The 25,802-nt window shown below is 37.9% G+C and overlaps 1 protein-coding gene across 1 annotated transcript in view; it reads right to left on the bottom strand.

Moving 5' to 3' along the window:
- Positions 1–25,802, bottom strand: part of LOC128667062 (protein mab-21-like 3) — an 89,862-nt gene that overhangs the window by 54,927 nt on the left and 9,133 nt on the right. Inside the window, exons 3-4 of the mRNA XM_053721946.1 lie at positions 7,148–7,282; positions 5,147–5,219 (exon numbers count right to left, since the gene is read on the bottom strand). Of these exons, the coding sequence (XP_053577921.1) occupies positions 5,147–5,219; positions 7,148–7,282 (208 nt within the window). The remainder of the gene's footprint in view (positions 1–5,146; positions 5,220–7,147; positions 7,283–25,802) is intronic.

The raw sequence follows: 25,802 nt of genomic DNA, 5'->3' as shown, positions 1-25,802 counted from the left end.
ATTTATGTGTTTATTATATACATAAATATTTATGTGTTAATATGTGTATATACATATATATTTATGTGTTACTATGTGTATATACATATATATATATATATATATATATATATATATATATATATATATGTGTTAATATGTGTATATACATATATATTTGTGTTAATATGATTATATACATATATATTTATGTGTTAATATGGTTATATACATATATTTTATGTGTTAATATGTGTATATACATATATATGTGTTTATATGTGTATATACATATAGTTTTATGTGTTAATGTGTGTATATACAGACATATTTATGTGTTAATATGCTTATATACATATATATTTATGTGCTAATATGTGTATATATACACATATAAACACATATATACACATATAAATACACATATATACACATATAAACACATATATACACATATAAATACACATAAACACATTAATATATATGTATATATTCATATGTGTATATATGTATATATTTATGTTATTATGCTTATATACATATATATTTATGTGTTAATATGCTTATATACATATACATTTATGTGTTAACATGTGTATATACATATATAATTATGTGTTAATATGCTTATATACATATATATTTATGTGCTAATATGTGTATATATACACATATAAACACATATATACACATATAAATACATAAATACACATATATATACACATATATACACATATATACACATATAAATACACATATGAACACATAAATATATATGTATATATTCATATGTGTATATATGTATATATTTATGTGTTAATATGCTTATATACATATATATTTATGTGTTAATATGCTTATATACATATACATTTATGTGTTAATATGCTTATATACATATATATATATTTATGTGTTAATATGATTATATACATATATATATATATTTATGTGTTAATATATGTATATACATATATATTTATGCGTTACTATGTGTATATGCATATATATTTATGTGTTAATATGCTTATATACATATATATTTATGTGTTAATATGCTTATATACATATATATTTATGTGTTAATATGTGTATATACTGTACATATATATTTATGTGTTTATATGTGTATATACATATATATTTATGTGTTAATGTGTGTATATACAGATATACTTATTTGTTAATATGCTTATATACATATATATGTGCTAGTATGTGTATATACAGTATACACATAAACACATATATACACATATAAATACATAAATACACATATAAATACACATATACACATATATACACATATAAACACATATATACACATATAAATACACATATAAACACATAAATATATATGTATATGTTCATATACTGTACAAATATACTTTTTAATTGCTGCCAATCGCTGCACGACTTACCCCCTTTGCTGCGCTAGGTTCTCTGCATGAGAACAAGGCTCCCATTGGAGCTTATAGAAGCACGCTTTCGGGAGCGCAAAGCCTCCCTGCAATGCGAACGCGAGGTCGAATTGCGCTCAACTTGTAATACCAGTGCACATTTGCGTGCGCCAGTGGAGAGCAAATATTGTATTTGCGAAAGCTCAGTTTTGCACTCCACTCGTCATCAGGCCCATTATCAGCTCTCATTGACACCTATAGGAATCAATAAATGATAATTTGCACAAATTATAGTATAACTTTGGCCACAAATTACATATCACAAAAAAATATGGTAAGAGACAAAGATTTAGGGGCCTATTTCTGATGGTGCGAGCGGACATGATACGATATTGCCAATCAGCCACTAGCAGGGGGTGTCAATCAACTCGATCGTATTCTATCAGGTTGATTTCTGTCCGCCGCCACAGAGCAGGCGAACAGGTTATGGAGCAGCGGTCTTTAGACGGCTCTTTTATAACTTCTGTTTCCGGCGAGCCGACACGGGGCATCAGCACCATACGGAGCTTAATAAATATGCCCCATGGCATGTATGAGTGCTAAAATGTTTGGCATTTGGTTGTTTTAAATGTTTTTGATGAATAAAAAGACTTATTAAATGTCTGACGTTTTCACATTAATGTAGACTTTAAAAAAAGGAAAATAAAAACCACTATTCATGCTCAGAGAAATGATGGCGGCTTGTGTCTGTGAAGACTTCATTTGTGTCATGCAAACCACTGCTGACTTTCTGAGATGGCAATTAAGGGGTTAATCATTGTCAATACTGGATCACCTTCATGATTACACAATGTTTATGCACTAAACATCACTATAGTAGAATTTAAAGTTTAATATAAACAACATTTTATTAAACCAAAAAATACAATATAATACCCCCTAAGATCCATTTAGACTGGTGTGTTCATTTTCTCTTTAACTTTTTCTATAAATTGAAAAAAATGAAACTTTTCCATTTTTTTGGTTAGCTATATGACAACTATTAAAGGGACAGTCTACTCCAGAATTGTTATTGTTTAAACATATAGATAAACCCTTTACTACCATTCCCCAGTTTTGCATAACCAACACTTATATTAATATACGTTTTACCTCTGTGATTACCTTGTATCTAAGCCTCTGCAGACTGCCCCCCTTATTTCAGTTATTTTGACAGACTTGCATTTTAGCCAATCAGTGCCCTCTCATAAGTAACTCCACGGGCGTGAGCACAATGTTATCTATATGGCACACATGAACTAGCGCTGTCTAGCTGTGAAAAACTGCCAAATGCATTGACATAAGAGAGGCCTTGAAGAGCTTAGAAATTAGCATATGAGCCCCCCCGAAAACTCCACCGGTTATTTGGAACCGCAAGCAATAAATGCTGGCGCTGCGGTCTCGTGGGCAGCGATATGGCACACATGTGGTGGTGGTGCACGCCCATACGAGACTTATGGGAATCTATAATATCAGAAATCAAAGATATCCTGGACATCCAGGTCCCACTAGACCCCCTTATATGGCTATTAAATAGACCCCCAAAATAAAACACAAACCCTCCATTAAATTATTTTTTATAATGACAAATAGTATTACATTTTTAATAGCTAAAAATTGGAAATCCAAAGACCCCCCCACAGAAAAGATGTGGAAACAAAGAGTGTCCGAATTAATATTACTAGAGGAATTATATTACTTAAATACCGGTAAAATGGACACTTACGCTAAAATGACACTGCTATGGGAAACTTACCTTAAAAATAACTAAATTACCCCATGACCAACAGAAAGCCTGATAAACTGATCCATAAGTCTCGAACCCACTATACCCACTCTCAAACCCTTAAAGGGACACTGAACCCAATTTTTTTCTTTCACGGTTCAGATAGAGCATGCAATTCTAAGCAACTTTCTAATTCACTCCTATTATCAATTTTTCTTCGTACTCTTGCTATCTTTATTTGAATAAAAAGGCATGTAAGCTTTTTTTATTAGTTTAGAACTCTGGACAGCACTTTTTTATTGGTGGATGAATTTATCCACCAATCAGCAAGAACAACCCAGGTTGTTCACCAAAAATGGGCCGGCATCTAAACTTACATTCTTGCATTTTAAATAAAGATACCAAGAGCATGAAGAAAATTTGATAATAGGAGTAAATTAGAAAGTTGCTTAAAATGTCATGCTCTATCTGAATCACAAAAGAAAACATTTGGGTTCAGTGTCCCTTTAAGACCATAGTCACTAAGACCTAACAACTTTACCTCACATACAGTCTGTAACATTTTATATGTGTTTAATGTTATTTTTTGTTCCTTGTTTTTGTTTTCCCCTCCCCTTTGATTCTTGTTTTTTATTAAAACTGGATTAGCTCCGCATATTTTCCCACATATAAAATGTTCTAACTAGGAGCTGCGTCTCCAACCATATCAAACTTCCATGCCCTATCTGAATTGTGAAAGTTTAATTTAAATAGCCTGTCCCTTTAGCATCATATTATTTTATCTATTTAAAATGCTTAACATCAGTGTTTACCATTGATACCTTGTATGAACTTAAAGGGACAGTAAAGTCAAAATTAAATGTTTATGATTCCGATAGAACATACACATTTTAAACAACTTTCGAATTTACTTTTGTTATCAATGTTTCTTAGTTCTCTTAGCATTCTTTGTTAAAGAGTAATTCTAGGTAAGCTCAGGAGCGTGCACGTGTCCTTAACCATCTGGTAGCAGTGTTTACAGCAATGTTATTTGTGCGAAAACTGCTGCCATAGAATGTTACAGACGCTCTATGGCAGCAGAGTTTGCAACTATGCATAATATTGCTATAAACATTGTTGCAGACACTGCTGCCAGATGGCTAAGGACACGTGCACACTCCTGAGCTTACCTAAAATTACTTTTTAGCAACGAATACCAGAAGAAATAAGCAAAATTGATAATAGAAGTAAATTGGAAAGTTATTTAACCCCTTAATGACCAGCGATGTACCTTGTACATCGCTGGTCTTTCTATGGGGATTGCTTTACTCACAGCACAGTCTCGCCGTCAGCAGTGAGACCATGCTATTTTTAGAAGCCAGAAGGAGGGAGGGTGTAATAGCACGACCGCACTATTATAAACAAACTATCCCTTAACGACCAGCGACATACAAGGTCATACAAGGTCATTAAGGGGTTAAAACTGCATGATCTACCTGAATCGTGAACATTTAATTAATGACTTTACTGTCCCCTTGAGTGATAATGATGGCTCTGAGCCGTCGCAAATTGTCTCAGTCAGGTGCTAATGGCGGCTCAGAGCCGTCGCTAGCACTCTCCCACCTTGAGGGAGATCTGGGGGCTCCCACCCGCTCCTACCCCGGCAATCGGGGCCTGTATAGTGACACGCATCATCAGGACTTCACATTTTGTGTGGTGACGTCACGGGCAATGACTTGATGACATCACCACACAACTTTATTGAAAAATCACGACCAGTATAGGGAAAGGGGGCATGCTGCTTAGAAGCCTGTATCTCAAGCATCTAAGCAGCTACAGACCCCCAAGACTCACCGTTGGAAAGGTAATCACCTAACCTTTCCAACGATTTCAGTCTTGGGGATCTGAAAAAAAAGGTTAAATAAATAAAAATTTAAAAATAAAACTCAAATCAGCTTAGCACCCAGGCGGGAAGTGCTTAGCACTCAAAGGGTTAAATTTAATATTTTTTTTATTACAGTACCTTTTAGAACATCGGCCACTATATTTTGGAATTGCACCATTACCATAAGGGGACTCAATTCATTTGGGACACTCTGAAACAAGAGAAAATACATCCATGAAAAGTGCTTACAATATTCTATTAATTTTAAAGGGACATTACAGACACAGTTTAAATGCAAATCAATATATTTTAATTTTGAATAGAAGCATTTATTGCGCTACACGTGTGTTATCAACAATGTTTTTAGTATATGCTATCACCATTTTTTTATTAACATATTTTAGAGTGCATGGGCTTGTTGAGCATATACAGATATGTATTGTGCACCAGCATTTTAATCAGTGTGTCTGCTCAGAGAGCCAGTGGGGTCATAAATCATGTAAGTTAAAACATAGTCAATGTGATACAAGGTACTGTTGGCTTTCTGTTCAAAACCACTTACATATGCTCCACATGCACATGCACAGTAAAAGCTCTCAATAAAACATTTATAACTTTTACTAAAACATTATTGACAACACAAGTGTACTTCATACATACTAATATTTGAAACTGAAATGCACTCATGTGCATTTTATTTCTTGCAGGAATGTCTTTTAAGGGTTTTTAAATGTGTGGTATATACGTCCCATATATTGAGTTATGATATGACAGTACATAAGGAATCTGTTACATTACGCATAAAGAAAAAGTCCCTGGCGATTCAACAGAACATTTGTAAAAAAGTTCTGTCAAGAGATGCTTAACTGGGAATGAGCAAGATTACATTACTTGCTCACAATTATCATCTTAGAGGGGTGGGTAGGGGTGTTGCACATTTATTGTGCTCAGTGAGCTGAAGAGGAGGGTGAAATTTTTCCTTTTTTTCCTGTCATCCCTTCCCACCTAGCCACAGCTCCAGAATGCCTACCTAAACCCCCTGACTTCCCTACACTACCCATGACATGCCCATCTCTGCCCACAGACACCCATGACCCACCACCACCTAATCTGAATCCATCCATGGCAAACCCTCAACGGGCCTCCTTGTCTCCTCGGCAGGGCACGTTTAAAATTTGCCCTACCCAAAGTTTTAATCCTTTAAAGGACCAGTAAATACAGTAGATTTGCATATATAACAAATGCATGATAAAAAAGACAATGCAATAGCACTTAGTCTGAACTTCAATTAAGAAGTAGATTTTTTCTGGCAAATTTGAAAGTTATGTTTATTTCCACTCCTCCTGTATCATGTGACAGCCATCATCCAATCACAAATGCATATAGTCTGTGAATAATTGCACATGCTCAGTAGGAGCTGGTGACTCAAAAAGTGTAAATATAAAAAAACTGTGCACCTTTTGTTAATGGAAGTAAATTGGAAAGTTGTTTAAAATTTCTGAATCATGAAAGGTTCATTTTGACTTGAGTGTCCCTTTAACTACACCTACTTGCACTATGATTAATATTGACATAATAAATACATTTATGGTGCCATTTGCTAAAGAGATTTAAAAAAATAATAATAATATTATAAAATTCTCCTCTGATAAAAACAAACAAAAGCTGAGCCCCAGAGGTATGTTTTGCTTTTGTGCCATCAGTATAGTGCATCTTCATCCCTTTTTTGCACTGTGAGTGTTTGAGGCTGGCTATTTCTCCCATTTATAAAATAACTGCTTTGTGTATGGGAAAGAGACTGCCAGAATGTTTCCAGAATGTTTGCTTTTATGAGCTAAAAAATAAACGACTCCCTGATTGGAAATTAGAAAAACAATATCTACAATATTTACTAAACAATGTCTACAATATAAAGAGGTTCTCTGTAGGAACGTATAGTATTATCACAAATCCTGTAAATTGTACATGGAATGAAGCCATTACAAATGTTGAAATAGACACATTAAAGATTATTTATTTAATAAAATACTCAAAAAAAAATAAATAATTGGAAATGCATTTCTCAAGTATTTGTTATTTGTGAGAATGTCTACATCTTCTGTTGTGTTGTATTAAACACTGCAGATGAATAACACTTACTTTATTCCATGGTGTCACTGTATTAAGTGTGATATGCAATTCATTTTGTAGACTGCCTTCTAAACTGAAAGGTAGTCGCTCTTGTAGTATTCCAGAGAGAGGTACCATAAAATTAAACTCATTCGGCTTGTCAACCTGTACATAGAAAAGAAAGAACAGTAACATCAAAAAATACAGATTAAATAAATACAAACAAGTACAACATTAATAAAGAAAAAAGGCAATGTTTCATAATATCATAAAAAGGTGAGAGTGTATATAGGTAAGGGAAAGGGGGTGTTGGGACAGAGAGAAGGGAGGTGTGTTGGGAGGGAGAGGGGTGTATATTGGTGAGGGAGAGGGGGTGTTGGGACAGAGAGAAGGGATGTGTGTTGGGAGGGAGAGGTGTGTATATTCGTGAGGGAGAGGGGTGTATATTGGTAAGGGAAGGGGGGGTGTTGGGGCAAAGAGAAGGGAGGTGTGTTGGGAGGGAGAGGGTGTATATTGGTGAGGGGGTGTTGGGGCAGAGAGGAGGGAGAGGGGTGTATATTGGTAAGGGAGGGGGGGGTGTTGGGGCAGAGAGAAGGGAGGTGTGTTGGGAGGGAGAGGGGTGTATATTGGTGAGGGAGAGGGAGTGTTGAGGCAAAGAGAAGGGAGGTGTGTTGGGAGGGAGAGTGTATATTAGAGAGGGGGTGTTGGGTCAGGGAAAAGGGAGGGGTGTGTTGAGCAGAGAGGATTTATGTTGGGGGAAAGAGAGAGGGAGGGTGAGTTAGGGGATAGAGAGGGTAGGTGTGTTGGGGAGAGAGAGTAGGGGGCGTTGGGAAGAGGGAGAAGGAGTGTTTATTGGGGAAAGGAAATTGGGTGTGTGATGAGGAGAGAGGAAGAAGAGGTATTAAACATATCAGTACATAGTTTATTAGAGGTTTAAGTATAGAAATGTAGGTCAGAGAAAAAAACGATACCTCAAGACAAGTAAGTAAGGAAATTCAATGTCAATTTTTTTTTAATCCCAAAGTTTCAAATCAAACAATAACAAGCACGCAGGCTTGCATATGTAGGATAAGGTTTGTATGACTGCAGGATGGCACTAGTGGTGCCATTGATGGTGTCATAGATGAGGTTATTGCAGATTTTATCAACAATGTCATGTGTGAAGACATTGATGGTGTCATGCAAAACTCCCAAGTGGAGTGGGGGTTTAAGTTCAGAATTTCCATGCTCTTTAAGCTTTGATTTGAAACTTAAACCTTGGCATTAACAAAGGGTTTTCATGCCTAAATGAACTTGTTTGGCATCCCATTCCATAACCATGGGCATTAATATGGAGTTGGACCTTCTTTGTCAACACTCTTCTGGAAAGGCTTTCCACATGATTTTAGAGTGTGCCTGAAGGAGTTTTTGCTCATTCAGTCAAAAGAGCATTTGAGAGATCAGACACTGATGTTGGACTAGAAGGCCTGGCTTGCAGTCAGTGTTCAAATTCCTAAAGGTGTTTAATTGGGTTGAAGTCAGGGCTCTGTGAAGGCCAATTGAATTCCTCCACACTATACTCAAACAATGTCTTCATAGACCTCACTTTGTGCACAGGTGCATAGTCATGCTGGAGCAGGAAAAAACCTTCTCCAAAGTTGGAATCACCCAATGGAATAAAATGCCTTTATATCCTGCAGCATTAAGATTAACTTTTATTGTAACTAAGGGGTTTAGCCCAAAGCCCCAGACCATTAGCTCTTCTACATTAAACTTCACAGTAGGCACTATGCATTCCAGTAGTTAGTGTTCTCCTGAAATCCACAACATCCAGATTCTTCCATCAGACTGCCAGATAGAGAAATAGTCATCACTCCAGAGAATGTTTCCACTGCCACAGATAATAGTGACAGCAAGGCTTGTTTACATATACTCAGCCATGGAAACCCATTTCTCTAAGCTCTCACCAGACAGTTCTTGTGCTGATGTTGTTTGCAGAAGCAATTTGGAACTCTATAGTAATTGATGCAAGAAATTATACGTGATTTTTCTTACGTGCTATGTGTTTCAGCACTCGGCGTTGTCTAACACTTCATAGCTGGGCTGTTGCTTCTAGACACTTCCACTTTACAATAATAGCACTTACAGTTGACTAGAGCAGACCTAGTAGGGCAGAAGTTTCACAGACTGACTTGTGGTAAAGGTGGCATCCTATGACACTGTCAGATTTTAAGTCACTGAGCTCTTTATTATACAATCAATCGGCTAGATTATGGCCTAGATTTAGAGTTTGGCGTTAGCCGTGAAAACCAGCGTTAGAGGCTCCTAACGCTGGTTTTAGGCTACCTCCGGTATTTGGAGTCACTCAAAAAAGGGTCTAACGCTCACTTTTCAGCCGCGACTTTTCCATACCGCAGATCCCCTTACGTAAATTGCGTATCCTATCTTTTCAATGGGATTTTTCTAACTCCGGTATTTAGAGTCGTGTCTGAAGTGAGCGTTAGAAATCTAACGACAAAACTCCAGCCGCAGGAAAAAAGTCAGTAGTTAAGAGCTTTCTGGGCTAACGCCGGTTTATAAAGCTCTTAACTACTGTACTCTAAAGTACACTAACACCCATAAACTACCTATGTACCCCTAAAGCGAGGTCCCCCCACATCGCCGCCACTCGATTAAATTTTTTTAACCCCTAATCTGCCGACCGCCACCTACGTTATCCTTATGTACCCCTAATCTGCTGCCCCTAACACCGCCGACCCCTGTATTATATTTATTAACCCCTAATCTGCCCCCCTCAACGTCGCCTCCACCTGCCTACACTTATTAACCCCTAATCTGCCGACCGCAAAGCGCCGCCACCTACGTTATCCTTATGTACCCCTAATCTGCTGCCCCTAACACCGCCGACCCCTATATTATATTTATTAACCCCTAATCTGCCCCCCTCAATGTCGCCTCCACCTGCCTACACTTATTAACCCCTAATCTGCCGAGCGGACCACACCGCTACTATAATAAAGTTATTAACCCCTAATCCGCCTCACTAACCCTATAATAAATAGTATTAACCCCTAATCTGCCCCCCACAACGTCGCCGCCAGCTACCTACGTCTGCACCTAACACTCTAACATGTACCCCGAGTCTAAACATCCCTAACCTTACACTTATTAACCCCTAATCTGCCGCCCCCGCTATCGCTGACCCCTGCATATTATTATTAACCCCTAATCTGCCGCTCCGTAAACCGCCGCTACTTACATTATCCCTATGTACCCCTAATCTGCTGCCCTAAAATCGCCGACCCCTATATTATATTTATTAACCCCTAATCTGCCCCCCACAACGTCGCCGCCAGCTACCTACACTTATTAACCCCTAATCTGCCGACCACAAAGCGCCGCCACCTACGTTATCCTTATGTACCCCTAATCTGCTGCCCCTAACACCGCCGACACCTAACTTCAATTATTAACCCCTAATCTGCCGACCGGAGCTCACCGCTATTCTAATAAATGTATTAACCCCTAAAGCTAAGTCTAACCCTAACACCCCCCTAAATTAAATATAATTTTAATCTAACGAAATTAATTAACTCTTATTAAATAAATTATTCCTATTTAAAGATAAATACTTACCTGTAAAATAAATCCTAATATAGCTACAATATAAATTATAATTACATTGTAGCTATTTTAGGATTAATATTTATTTTACAGGCATCTTTGTAATTATTTTAACCAGGTACAATAGCTATTAAATAGTTAAGAACTATTTAATAGCTACCTAGTTAAAATAATTACAAAATTACCTGTAAAATAATTCCTAACCTAAGTTACAATTAAACCTAACACTATACTATCATTAAATTAATTAAATAAAATACCTATAATTACCTACAATTAAACCTAACACTACACTATCAATACATTAATTAAATACAATATCTACAAATAACTACAATGAAATAAACTAACTAAAATACAAAAAATAAAAAAGAACTAAGTTACAAAAAATAAAAAAGAACTAAGTTACAAAAAATAAAAAAATATTTACAAACATAAGAAAAATATTACAACAATTTTAAACTAATTACACCTACTCTAAGCCCCCTAATAAAATAACAAAGACCCCCAAAATAAAAAATGCCCTACCCTATTCTAAATTACTAAAGTTCAAAGCTCTTTTACCTTACCAGCCCTGAACAGGGCCCTTTGCGGGGCATGCTCCAAGAAGTTCAGCTCTTTTGCCTGTAAAAAAAAACATACAATACCCCCCCCAACATTACAACCCACCACCCACATACCCCTAATCTAACCCAAACCCCCCTTAAATAAACCTAACACTAAGCCCCTGAAGATCATCCTACCTTGTCTTCACCTCACCAGGTATCACCGATCCGTCCTGGCTCCAAAATCTTCATCCAACCCAAGCGGGGGCTGGCGATCCATCATCCGGTGGCTGAAGAGGTCCAGAAGAGGCTCCAAAGTCTTCATCCTATCCGGGAAGAAGAGGCGATCCGGACCGGCAACCATCTTGATCCAAGCGGCATCTTCTATCTTCATCCGATGACGACCGGCTCCATCCTGAAGACCTCCACCGCGGACCCATCTTCTTCCGGCGACGTCCAACTGAAGAATGACGGTTCCTTTAAGGGACGTCATCCAAGATGGCGTCCCTCGAATTCCGATTGGCTGATAGGATTCTATCAGCCAATCGGAATTAAGGTAGGAATATTCTGATTGGCTGATGGAATCAGCCAATCAGAATCAAGTTCAATCCGATTGGCTGATCCAATCAGCCAATCAGATTGAGCTCGCATTCTATTGGCTGATCGGAACAGCCAATAGAATGCGAGCTCAATCTGCACATTGCCAAGGAGTCTTGATAAAGTCCGCAGAAGACGGAAGAAATGCGTAGACGGCACAAAAAGGACAGTCGGTTATAGCACCACTACAAAGAGTAAGAAATCGAGAGGAGCGTGACTTGGGGTAGTTCAAGGATTGAACTTACACAGCGGGACAGGATTGAACAGCTTCACCGCAGTAACCTACAACTAATGTGAACCAAGAGACGCCTGTTTTTATTTAAACGTTTGTAAGTGCAATATGTTTAGTTGCGCATTAAGGATGTATTAAATACTTTTACCGTGAGTCGTGGCTGCGCTCTCTCTTCTTTTGTGTTTGTAGGATTTATTTTACAGGTAATTTTGTAATTATTTTAACTAGGTAATTATTAAATAGTTCTTAACTATTTAATAGCTATTGTACCTGGTTAATATAATTACAAAGTTGCCTGTCAAATAAATATTAATCCTAAAATAGCTATAATATAATTATAATTTATATTGTAGCTATATTAGGATTTATTTTACAGGTAAGTATTTAGCTTTAAATAGGAATAATGTATTTAATAAGAGATAATTAATTTCGTTAGATGTAAATTATATTTAACTTAGGGGGGTGTTAGTGTTAGGGTTAGACTTAGCTTTAGGGGTTAATACATTTATTAGAATAGCGGTGAGCTCCAGTCGGCAGATTAGGGGTTAATAATTGAAGTTAGGTGTCGGCGATGTTAGGGAGGGCAGATTAGGGGTTAATACTATTTATTATAGGGTTAGTGAGGCAGATTAGGGGTTAATAACTTTATTATAGTAGCGCTCAGGTCCGCTCGGCAGATTAGGGGTTAATAAGTGTAGGCAGGTGGAGGCGACGTTGTGGGGGGCAGATTAGGGGTTAATAAATATAATATAGGGGTCGGCGATGTTAGGGCAGCAGATTAGGGGTACATAGGGATAATGTAAGTAGCGGCGGTTTACGGAGCGGCAGATTAGGGGTTAATAATAATATGCAGGGGTCAGCGATAGCGGGGGCGGCAGATTAGGGGTTAATAAGTGTAAGGTTAGGGATGTTTAGACTCGGGGTACATGTTAGAGTGTTAGGTGCAGACGTAGGAAGTGTTTCCGCATAGCAAACGATGGGGCTGCGTTAGGAGCTGAACGCGGCTTTTTTGCAGGTGTTAGGTTTTTTTTCAGCTCAAACAGCCCCATTGTTTTCTATGGGAGAATCGTGCACGAGCACGTTTTTGAGGCTGGCCGCTTGCGTAAGCAACTCTGGTATCGAGAGTTGAAGCTGCGTTAAATATGCTCTACGCTCCTTTTTTGGAGCCTAACGCAGCCTTTATGTGGACTCTCAATACCAGAGTTATTTTTATGGTGCGGCCAGAAAAAAGCCGGCGTTAGATTTTCGGGTCGTTACCGACAAAACTCCAAATCTAGCCGTGAGAGTTTTGTCGGTAAAGACTTGCGTTGCTAACAAGCCTTTTTTTTCCAGTGCACACTTTAAACAACGCTGGTATTACAAGTTTTCTGAATGGCTGTCTTAGCCTCAGAAAAGTGAGCGTTGAGCAAATTTAGCTCCACTTCTCACTGTAATACCAGCGTTGCTTTCGGTAGCGGTAAGATGGCTAAAACGTGCTCGTGCACGATTTCCCCATAGGAAACAATGGGGCTGAGACGGCTGAAAAAAAACCTAACACCTGCAAAAAAGCAGCGTCCAGCTTCTAACGCAGCCCCATTGTTTCCTATGGGAAAATACTTTCTAAGTCTACACCTAACACCCTAACATGAACCCCGAGTCTAAACACCCCTAACCTTACACTTATTAACCCCTAATCTGCCCCCCCCGACATCCTCGCCACCTGCATTATATTATTAACCCCTAATCTGCCGCTCTGGACACCGCCGCCACCTACATTATACCTATGAACCCCTAATCTGCTGCCCCTAACATCGCCGACATCTACATTATATTTATTAACCCCTAATATGCCACCTCCAACGTCGCTGCAACCTACCTACAATTATTAACCCCTAATCTGCCGACCGGACATCGCCGCCACTATAATAAATGTATTAACCCCTAAACCGCCACACTCCCACCTCGCAAACACTATAACACTATTTGTTATTAACCACTAATCTGCCGTCCCTAACATCGCCGCCACCTACCTACAATTATTAACCCCTAATCTGCCGCCCCAACGTCGCTGCTACTATATTAAATGTATTAACCCCTAAACCTAAGTCTAACCCTAACCCTAACACCCCCCTAACTTAAATCTATTTTTAATAAATCTAAATAAAATTACTATAATTAAATAAATTATTCCTATTTAAAACTAAATACTTACCTATAAAATAAACCCTAATATAGCTAAAATATAACTAATAGTTACATTGTAGCTATTTTAGGATTTTTTTTTATTTTACAGGCAACTTAGTATTTATTTTAACTAGGTACAATAGTTATTAAATAGTTATTAACTATTTAATAACTACCTAGATAAAATAAATACAAATATACCTGTAAAATAAACCCTAACCTAAGTTACAATTACACCTAACACTACTCTATAATTAAATTAATTACCTAAACTACCTACAATTAAATACAATTAAATTAAATAAACTAAATTACGAGAAAAAAAAAACACTAAAATATAGAAAATAAAAAAGAAATTACAATATTTTAAACTAATTACACCTAATCTATTCCCCTTAATAAAATAAAAAAGCCCCCCAAAATAATAAAATTCCCTACCCTACACTAAATTACAAATAGCCCTTAAAAGGGCCTTTTGCGGGGCATTGCCCCAAAGTAATCAGCTCTTTTACCTGTAAAAAAAAGAATACAATACCCCCCAACATTACAACCCACCACCCACACACCCCTACTCTAAAACCCACCCAATACCCCCTTAAAAAAACCTAACATTACCCCATTGAAGATCACCCTACCTTGAGCCATCTTCACCCAGCCAGGCACAAGTGGTCATCCGATCCATCCAGAAGTCTTCATCTGATGGGCCAGAAGAGGACATCCAGACCGGCAGAAGACTGCATCCTATCCGGGCAGAAGAGGACATCCGGACCGGGAGAAGGCTTCATCCAAGCGGCATCTTCTATCTTCATCCATCCGACGAGGAATGGCTCCATCTTGAAGACCTCTGGCGTGGAACATCCTTCTAGGCCAACGACTAACGACAAATGAATATTTCTTTACATGACGTCATCCAAGATGGCGTCCCTCAAATTCTGATTGGCTAATAGGATTCTATCAGCCAATCGGAATTAAGGTAGGAAAAATCAACCTCGCATTCTATTGGCTGATCCAATCAGCCAATCGGATTTAACTTCAATCCGATTGGCTGATAGCATCAACCAATCAGATTTTTCCTACCTTAATTCCGATTGGCTGATAGAATCTTATCAGCCAATCGGAATTCAAGGGACGCCATCTTGGATGATGTCATTTAAAGGAATATTCATTCGTCGTTAGTCATCGGCCTAGAAGGATGTTCAGCGCCGGAGGTCTTCAAGATGGAGCCGTTCCTCGTCGGATGGATGAAGATAGAAGATGCTGCTTGGATGAAGCCTTCTCCCGGTCCGGATGTCCTCTTCTGCCCGGATAGGATGAAGACTTCTGCCGGTCTGGATGTCCTCTTTTGGCCCATCTGATGAAGACTTCTGGACGGATCGGATGACCACTGGTGCCCGGCTGGGTGAAGACGGCTCAAGGTAGGGTGATCTTCAATGGGGTAGTGATAGGTTTTTTAAGGGGGCATTGGGTGGGTTTTAGAGAAGGGGTATGTGGGTGGTGGGTTGTAATGTTGGGGGGTATTGTATTCTTTTTTTTACAGGTAAAAGAGCTGATTACTTTGGGGCAATGCCCCGCAAAAGGCCCTTTTAAGGGCTATTTGTAATTTAGTATAGGGTAGGGCTTTTTATTATTTTGTGGGGCTTTTATATTTTATTAGGGGGCTTAGATTAGGTGTAATTAGTTTAAACTTCTTGTAATTTTTTTTATTTTCTGTAATTTAGTGTTTTTTCCCCCCGTAATTTAGTTTATTGTATTTAATTGTCATTAATTGTAGGTAGTTTAGGTAATTTATTTAATGATAGTGTAGTGTTAGGTGTAATTGTAACTTAGGTTAGGATTTATTTTAAAAGTAATTCTGTACTTATTTTAGCTAGGTAGCTATTAAATAGTTAATAACTATTAACTATTTAATAACTATTGTACCTAGTTAAAATAAATACAAAGTTGCCAGTAAAATAAAAATAAATCATAAGCTAGCTACAATGTAACTATTAGTTATATTGTAGCTAGTTTAGGGTTTATTTTACAGGTAAGTATTTAGTTTTAAATAGGAATAATTTATTTAATTGTAGTTATTTTATTTAGATGTATTTAAATTATATTTAAATTAGGGGCGTGTTAGAGTTAGGGTTAGACTTAGGTTTAGGGGTTAATAACTTTATTAAAGTAGCGGCAACGTTGGTGGTGGCAGATTAGGGGTTAATAAATGTAAGTAGGTGTCGGCGAAGTTAGGGCAGGCAGATTAGAGGTTAATAAAAATTAACTAGTGTTTGTGAGGTGGGAGTGTGGCGGTTTAGGGGTTAATAAATTTATTAAAGTTGCGCGATGTCCGGTCGGCAGATTAGGGGTTAATAAGTGTAGTTAGGTTGCGGCGACGTTGGGGGCGGCAGATTAGGGGTTAATAACTATAATGTAGGTGTCGGCGATGTTAGGGGCAGCAGATTAGGGGTTCATAAGTATAATGTAGGTGGCGGCGATGTCCGGTCGGCAGATTAGGGGTTAAAAATATTTAAGTGTTTGCGATGGTGGGGGGGGACCTCGGTTTAGGGGTTAATAGGTAGTTTATGGGTGTTAGTGTACTTTTTAGCACTTTAGTTAAGAGTTTTATGTTCCGTTGTTAGCCCATAAAACTCTTAACTACTGACTTTTAAATGTGGTAGAACTCTTGACAGGAGAGGGTCTACCGCTCACTTCTTCCAAGACTTGTAATACCAGCGTTAGGCAAATCCCATAGAAAAGATAGGATACGCAATTAACGTAAAGGGATTTGCGGTAGCCTTGAGTCGCGGAAGAAAAGTGAGCGGTAGACCCTTTCCTGCCTGACTCGTAATACCAGCGGGTGTTAAAAAGCAGCATTGGGACCTCTCAACGCTGCTTTTTAAGGCTAACGCAAAACTCGTAATCTAGGCGAATGTTTGCCTTTGGAGATTATATAGTTCTGTGCTGGATTGTATGCATCTATTAGCAGTGGGTGTGGTTGAAACACCTGAAATCAATAAGTAGAAGGGGTGTCCACATATATTATATAACAAAAAAAATATATCCTCTTTCAAAAGGCACTTTTTGGTGCTCAAACAGGGGAGCCATATCAACAAAACAAAAACAAAAAAACAAGGTATGATTTGTGTGAATACCTCAGATAAAAAAAACTGAAATTGGTATGTAAATGCAGTGAGTGCAACTGACTAAAAAAGCCTCAGCACAGAGATGTGAAATCAGCAGTTAGTGGGGTTGAACTTTATAATTTTTATATATTTTTATAGCGGTATATGATGGAATACAATACTTGCATAGGTAACATTTGCTTTAATAAATAAGTATTTGCTATGATAATAAGTGTTAGTTATTAGTATCGATGAATGAGTGATCACAAGGAATTCTATGAACCTGTCTAAAGTATTCTAACAGGTTAAAACATAATTCAAAGCATTTTTATGTTAGTGTAAGAAACAACTTGTATTTCATTCTTGCCGTTAAACATCTGCTGCAATTGTCTTGAATAAACATGAATACGTATTTTATAAGAAACAAAATATAATTTAAAAAATATTCAGGCTTCATTTATTTATACTGGTAAAAAAAGCTTGTAACCTACTGTACGCAACCAATTAAAGGGACATGAAACACACAATTTGTCTTTCATTATTCAGACAGAGCATACATAAAAAAAAAAAAAAAAAATTTACTGCATTCTCATGTTATTCTTTCTTGAAGAGATACCTAAATAAGTAATGTGCACAGCTCTGGAATACTACAAGGAAGGAAAACGTGCTGCCGTCTAGTGTTCTTACAAATGTATAACATTCTTGTAGAACTGCTGCCATATAGTGCACATTCCTGCTTTTCAACAAAGGATACTACAAAACAAAGTAGATTTGATAATAGAAGTAAATTTTAAAGTTGTTTAAAATGGTAAACTCTGAGAGGTTCCGGTGGAGGTGGAGCTACACAGGTGCTGCTGAGCAGGTGTGCTGCACAGGTGCTGCACAAGTGTGGCTCAGGACTCAGCTCCAGTCCCATACACAGTGGCGGTGGTTTGTTCGCGCCTTACCCCAAGCCTTGGGGTAACAGTCTCGGATAGTCAAGGATAAACTGATCCGGAACCTTCTCCAGTGGTCTGTCATCCCACTGATGATTGTCAGTTTTTAACTACCTGGACCCTCAACTTTTCTTTCTTTTTTGGTAGTAACCATACGCTCTCTTACTCTATAGTGGAACATATTACCTTGCTTCTCCTTTGTTACCCCTGCTGGTACTCTGGCTGTGTGATTAAACAATCTCTCTCCCCCCTGCGTGCCAGCTGACCCCGCCGGACAAAATCTGTAATTCTCTTATCCCAACCTAAGCCTACCCGTTGCCCTGTGTGGGCTCAGCTGCTGAGTCGTACCCCGGCTACTTTTTTTAGTTCTCCTCCCTCCCCCACCGGTGCTGCGTGGGAGGGAGCTGGGTCCGGTGTAGGAGCTTCCTGTCTGGCTGGCTGTGGTGTTGGTCCGGTGCTGCTTCTCCCCTCCCACCGGTGCTGCGTGAGGGGAGTTAGCTTTGGTTACCTCCTGGAAGGACGAACAGGAAGCGGAGGAGCTGACTTCACTCTGGGACAAGCTCTTGCTGGAGACAGTGCCTAACAATGGAGATGGCGGACGGCTGGCATGCACATAGGGGGTGAGTTTTCTATGGCAATAATATATACCTGACTTACTCGCTGGCTGGACCATCTGATATAATCTTCCAGAGGGGACAAGCTGTGTAACCTGGAGAGAGTTAGGGATATCCTGAAAGGAAAGGATACTAAATAAGACTCCTTAAAAGTTTACTGGGATCAATTGCGGTCACTGTCTGAGACTGTTAAACGGATAAACCTTTTTACTTCCCTAAGATATCAAGGCCATAAAGAAAATATGTACTGACTTAAGACTATTCAAGAGAGGATAAGAAAATAGTTGTCTTTTGCGAAGTCAAAAAAGGCGAACATTTTTCACATGGCTAAAATGTGCAGTATTTCAACATATGGATGCAGTTAATCATCGATTCTTGATTGTAGACTTTCTTTTCTTTTTTTCTCTCCTCTACTTTTTTTTCCTGAGTTTCCTGCTCCTTCCTTTTTCAATATATTTCATTGTGTCTAACACTCAGACTATGGCATGAATACACTTTATGCAGGCATTAGTTTTATTTAAATCTCAAAGTTTATAAAAGCAGTAAGAACAGTTTTTATAATATTGGCTAACGTTGGTAGCATAGCCCAGCAGAGATTTCTATAAAGAATATAATAACCAATCCTTTTGTTACAATTGAGTCTAGGACTTACATATAAATGGTTCCTGATTATAGGGCTTGAGATCCTTTTTTTGGAGGAGAGGGGAAGAGAGGAGAAAGAGAGGGATAAAGGGGCCCTTACCCTTATAGCTATGCTATGTATTTAAAAAACTAATTTACTGTGAATTTATATGTATAGCTGTCCTTTAGGTCTTTTTAGACCCCCCTGGTCCTACTTAATTTAACAGCTAACCATATTTTCCATGAAAGAGGACAGGAGGAAGGTGAACAGCCTTAACAGACATTCTGTATTAGTGCCTGTGTAGGAAAGACAGGCTAAGAAAACTTACTACTCTGTTAATTATATGCTGTGGGCTGCTCCTGTATGTTCTTATCCTTAACAACTAACAACTAATTTGACCTATTTAAACTCATGAATTATTAGCTTGTTTTATAAATAAGGTTACTGATATTTTCTCAGTCTATCCAATCTACCCATTCTCCTGGTATTGAATCCTAAGTTTTGTGCTGTATCTATATATCTACATCTCAGAATTTAATTTTTCAAGCAGAAGTTGCTGTTCTATTTATGTCCTGGATGTTGAACTGAAACAATATATTCTAGGCTGTTGATTGATTTAAAGATATTTGCTGATTATCTGTCTATGCTTTATAAGAATTAATATCTGTGTTAAGTTTTGGCAAAATTCTTTTGATTTAGATAGTGGGTGTAACAAGATAAAAAGGGGCTTAGGAGGAAGACACATAAAGGCAGAGAAACAGTTTATAAGACTATGACTTAAACATTTAAAAAGCTGAAATAATTTCTGGGTCATGTTTGCATTAGCCTTTCTTTCTAGAGATTACCCCGTGAACAAGGGTATATCCCTCGCTATCTCTAGACAGCACTAGAGCTTTATTTAAAGTAGAGTAACTAGATTACTTTTGTTGGCCCTATAGGCAATATCTTGCTGTGACCCTACTATTACTATTAGATCTGGTGGATCTGATGATATGTCTTTTACATATCTTTTCTCTGGTACTCGCATCTGTGGCCGGACCTCTCTGCACAATTAACTAAGTATCACTAGTTTGTTCACTCTCCCCCTCCCCCCCCCCCCTTTTTTTTTTTTTTTTTTTTTTATTTCTCTCTCTCTCTCCCTCCCCACACTCGGTCGTCACTTTCACACACCTGTCCTCACATGTCAGCTTGGTAGCGCTTCTCGCTCTCAACTTAAACTCACAAACACCTCTGGTTTTTCACCAACTTTCACGAATTTTTGGCTTAACTTCTTTTTTCTTTTTCCTTTTTTTTCCTTCTTCACAATTCCTTATTTATTGGCACATGGATAAATTTTTTCACGTTTCACCTAAAACCCTTTCTCCGGCCATGGCAGCGAGGCAGAGAGATAGGAAAATGAAAGGTAATCAAGAGACAAACATGGACACGCAGTCAGTTCCACTAGTGGCACAAGAACCTATTAATATGCAAAACCTTGTTGCTAATATATCTGAAGCACTCTCTCCCAAGTTTGAAGCTCTAAGAGCTGAAATTAAACAAGACTTCCTTTCTTTAACACAGGAAGTCCGCCAATTTTCCAATAGACTGCAGGAAGCCGAGCAAAGAGTCTCGGACCTGGAAGACCTAACAATAACGCATAGTTCTAATTTAGAATCTGTGAATACCAATTTACAAAAAATACAGAATAGGCTAGAAGATCTAGAGAATCGCTCTAGGAGAAACAATATAAGAATCATAGGACTCCCAGAAGAACAGCAATATGACAATCTTGTTGACTTTGTATCAGAAACTTTGCCTAAAATTCTAAAATTGCCACCCACTTCATATCCTATTCCAGTGGAGAGAGCGCATAGATTAGGCTCATTCCATGTAGGGAACAAAGCCAGAACTAAACCTAGACCCATTATAGCTAAATTGCTAAATTTCCAAGACAAACTTACCTTACTTCAGCACTATCGTAAACAACAGTCAGTTAAAGTCGGAGGTATTACAATCCTCTTGTTTCAGGATTTTTCTGCTGACACCGCTGCAAAAAGAAGGGAGCTCGCTCCCATCTGCACTAGGTTTATACAGAAAGGATTCCAGGCAACTATAATATTTCCATATAAACTGAAGGTTAAAGTTAATGAAGTTTTTCATTTTTTTGAGGAGGCTCACTTAGCTGAAAGCTTCTACAAAACACTGAATTCCCCGGTCAGATGATACTAGGTTTAAAACATGAAGGCCTCAGATAAAATACAATATGTTGATTTTCTTCTTTTTTTTTGCTTTCCACGTTAGGGGAGAGCAATGGTTGCTCAGATATGTGCCGCAGTCCTTAAATCCCTCCGGTGCGGAGAGGGCATATATTCATTTTGTATCAAAGGAAATGAAGAGGAATCTCTTCTTTTTGCCTCTTAAAACTAAGGACCCCCCTTCCCCCTTTTTTTTTTTTTTTTTTTTTATTGTTCTTCCCTCTGCCCCCTATTCTCTGAAAGATAAATGAGTACAGGCAGTGATAAATGCAAAATTGTGTCATGGAATGTGGGTGGTATATCTACCCCAATTAAGAGGAAGGCAATTCTTACTCAGCTCCGGAAAATCCGGACTGACATAGGTTTCATTCAAGAAACTCACTTATCTGCGGAAGAATCTTTGAAGCTTAGGTCAGCCTGGGTAAAGGAAATATATTTTGCACCTAGTGTTAAGAGGAAGAGGGGAGTAGCAGTATTAATTGGGAAAAAAATTGATTCTGAAGTAATACATTTTGAGGCTGATCCAGGGGGGAGATATGTTATGCTGAAAATAAAGATCTCTCGGAGGATGTATACACTGTGCAATACATATGGCCCTAATATACTCGACCCAAATTATTGGACCACTCTTCAATCTAAACTTTTAGCTTACACGGAAGGGTGCCTGATTATGGGTGGAGATTTCAACATGGCACCACAAAGCCCAATTGACAGATTACGGCGAGATGTTAAACAACTGAAACAAAAAAAGGATAATTTAGAATCTAAGCTATTTAAAAAAATTATGCAAAATTTATCTTTGCGAGATGTTTGGAGACATCAAAATCCCTCTAGCCAGAGCTTTACTTGCCTTTCGAAGGCGCATAAGACTCTTTCTAGAATTGATTTGTTTTTAATTGATGAACGCATGTTAATGAATGGGGTAAGATCAGACATACTGTCAATTCTCCTCTCAGATCATGCACCAATTGTTTTGGAGCTCCAGCTTTCACGCCCACGTCCCGCTCTATCGCGCTTTTTCTTTCCTTATTATTTAATGGCAGAGATAAAATTTAAGAACTGGCTCGTAAATAAGTACAAGGAGTATGTACATTTTAACAAGGAATTTCTGAATCGGCCTGAATTATTTTGGGACACTGCGAAGGCAGTAATGAGAGGGGAAATATTGTCATATAGTATTGCCTTACAAAAGAAAATTAGACGCAGAGAAAGAGAATCATGCCAATGTTTGACTAATGCTTATAACCAATATCTTCTTGATAAAACTCCATTAAACTGGACGAAATATGTTAAAGCAAAAAATGAAAGGGATACTTTTATACTGTCACAAGAAACACAAAGAGAATTAAGAATGGAAGCCAAGCTATATAGATTTGGGAATAAGTCGGGTAAGATGTTAGCCAAATTAATTAAAAATGAGAAAAAACAACCTGTAATAGATAGTTTGCAAGATAAAGGGTTACAAATCTCAAACTCGGATGACATTCTAAACACATTTTTTGAGTACTATCAAGAGCTGTATTCATATAAAACAAGTGACTCACAGAAATCTTTAGATTTCTGGAGGGACCTCAAACACCCCACAATTACATTAGAAATGTCTAATAATCTAAATGCCCCCATCTCCATAGAGGAAATAGAAAAAACAATATCTGAGCTTTCCCTAAATAAGGCAGCAGGCCCAGATGGTCTCCCTAGTGAGTTTTATAAGATCTTGTCTAGTGAAGCTACCCCACATCTCTGCAATCTTTTCAATAGTTTTTTTGCAAATGGTAATTTGATTTCTTCTTCATTTTCTAGCTCATATACAACCTTGATATTAAAAGGTGGAAAGGACCCGTCCTGCAAAGAATCTTATAGACCAATTGCTCTCCTAAATTCCGACTATAAAATTCTCACTGCGATTCTAGCATATAGACTCCAAGGGATCCTTTCAGAAATCATACACACTGATCAAGCAGGCTTTTTAAATAACCGTAATTCAGCTGCGAAAATAAGAGAAGCATTGCTTGTGATAGAATATTTCGAGGCTACTTCTCACCAATACAGCGGGGGGGGGGGGGCCTACCTGATCTTGCTATTATCTCCATCGATGCTGAAAAAGCCTTTGACTCCGTATATTATGAACATATTAAAACATCATTAAGGCAATTTGGTATTAGGGGGAACTTTTTTTGAATTCGTTGGAAATCTCTATAATCAGCCATCTACAAAATTAATAGTAAATAATACCATCTCCCCTCCTATCTCTCTGGGTAGAGGAACAAGGCAGGGTTGCCCTCTCTCCCCGCTCTTATTTAATATTTCCATAGAGCCTCTGGCAATCAAAATTCGCCATCTTTTAGAAGGTATAAAAATTCGTAGCACTGAAATAAAAATCAGTCTATATGCAGACGACCTGCTGCTTTACTTGGCAAACACTAAATTGAATTTACCAAAACTTTTTCAGATACTGGAGCAATTTGGCTCATTCTCTGGCTATAAAGTCAATATGGCTAAGTCAGAGATATACTGGCTCAGGAAAAATAATACCTCCATCTTGAATACTCCTTTTCATCAAGTAACAGATTCCTTTAAATATTTAGGGATTCACATCCCGATAAAAATATCGGACCTATACGCTTTGAATATTCCCCCGGTAGTAAAAACAATTAAGGAAAAACTTTTGACTTGGCAAAAACTCCCATTATCACTTTCTGGCAGGATAGCCCTCTTCAAAATGGTTCTCCTTCCAAAATTACTGTACATACTTCAAAATACACCAATAATTCTCTTAGGAAAGGATATCCGATCGATTAACACCTCTCTTATTCAGTTCCTTTGGCAAAACAAAAGGTCAAAGATCTCTCTTATGAAGCTTTCGCTACCAAGAGAAAGTGGAGGTCTTGCTTTACCTGACATAAGGTTTTACAACCTTTCCTTCTTAGCACGAAATGTAGTGGATTGGATCTCGGTTAATAACTATGTACTGAACAATGATCTTGAGTCTAGTGTATGTCATCCATACTCCTTAGCAGCATTAATACACTTAGAGCCTAAAGAAGTTCCAGCAGAAATTAAAAAACTTAAAACTATTTTCAATCCACTCAAAGCCTGGCATAAGATAGCGTTTTCCTTATCAATTAATAATAGAGCTTCCTGTATCTTACCCATAATGGGCAACCCTACTTTTCAAGCAGGCTTAGACTCGGAAGTTTTTAGAAAATGGCATACGGCTGGACTAACAAAGGTACTTCAAATTATAGATAAAGAAAGGAAATGTATTAAATCATTTCAGAACTTAAAAATAGATTTTGATCTGTCTAATAAGGACTTTTTTGCATATCTGCAATTAAGGCATTTTGTCCAAGATTTGGTTAAAAAAGTGGGCTGGGAATGGGGACTGGGCACATTGGAGAACTGGCTAGCTTTGACAAGAAATGGTCATATGTCAATTGCACCGTGTTATCATCTTCTGAGCATAAATAAAGGAGTCTCGATACGGGCAAACTTGGTCGCTTATTGGAATGAATTAATTCCACAAAACAATATTGAAATAAACACTATTCAATTATCAATTAAGAAAATTTCGCAAGTAACACTATCTGCAACCTGGAGAGAGGCGCACGTCAAACTCTTACATGGGGCATATTTTACCCCTAAGAGAGGGCTCAAGTGTGCCAACATGGGATTTTGCAAATGTCCAAAATGTTCACTTCAGGCAGCTGACCTAATCCACATGTTCTGGCACTGTCCAAAGATTAAAAACTTATGGGCCAGGGTGGAATACTGGTTCAAGAATGTGCTCAAAATAGCTTATCTTTCACTCACATTGTATCAGATAATATTTTGTCTTAAAGAATCTGGTAGGCAGAGCGAGGAGAAAGTGGTAATCTCTGTCATCCTTGCTACTAGATATTTAATTTGCAAAAAGTGGAAAAGCTGCGCAATCCCAAGTATCTCTGAGATAAAAAACTGCATGAAAAAGCAATGTATTTTAGATCAAAGAAATGCAGATATAAATAATGAGCAAGACATTAAAAGATTTTTTGATAAATGG

Source organism: Bombina bombina, chromosome 7, assembly GCF_027579735.1.
Source record: "Bombina bombina isolate aBomBom1 chromosome 7, aBomBom1.pri, whole genome shotgun sequence".
Taxonomy (NCBI): domain Eukaryota; kingdom Metazoa; phylum Chordata; class Amphibia; order Anura; family Bombinatoridae; genus Bombina; species Bombina bombina.
Note: the sequence above shows the minus strand (reverse complement) of the source record. Positions and strands in the feature narration are given on the sequence as shown.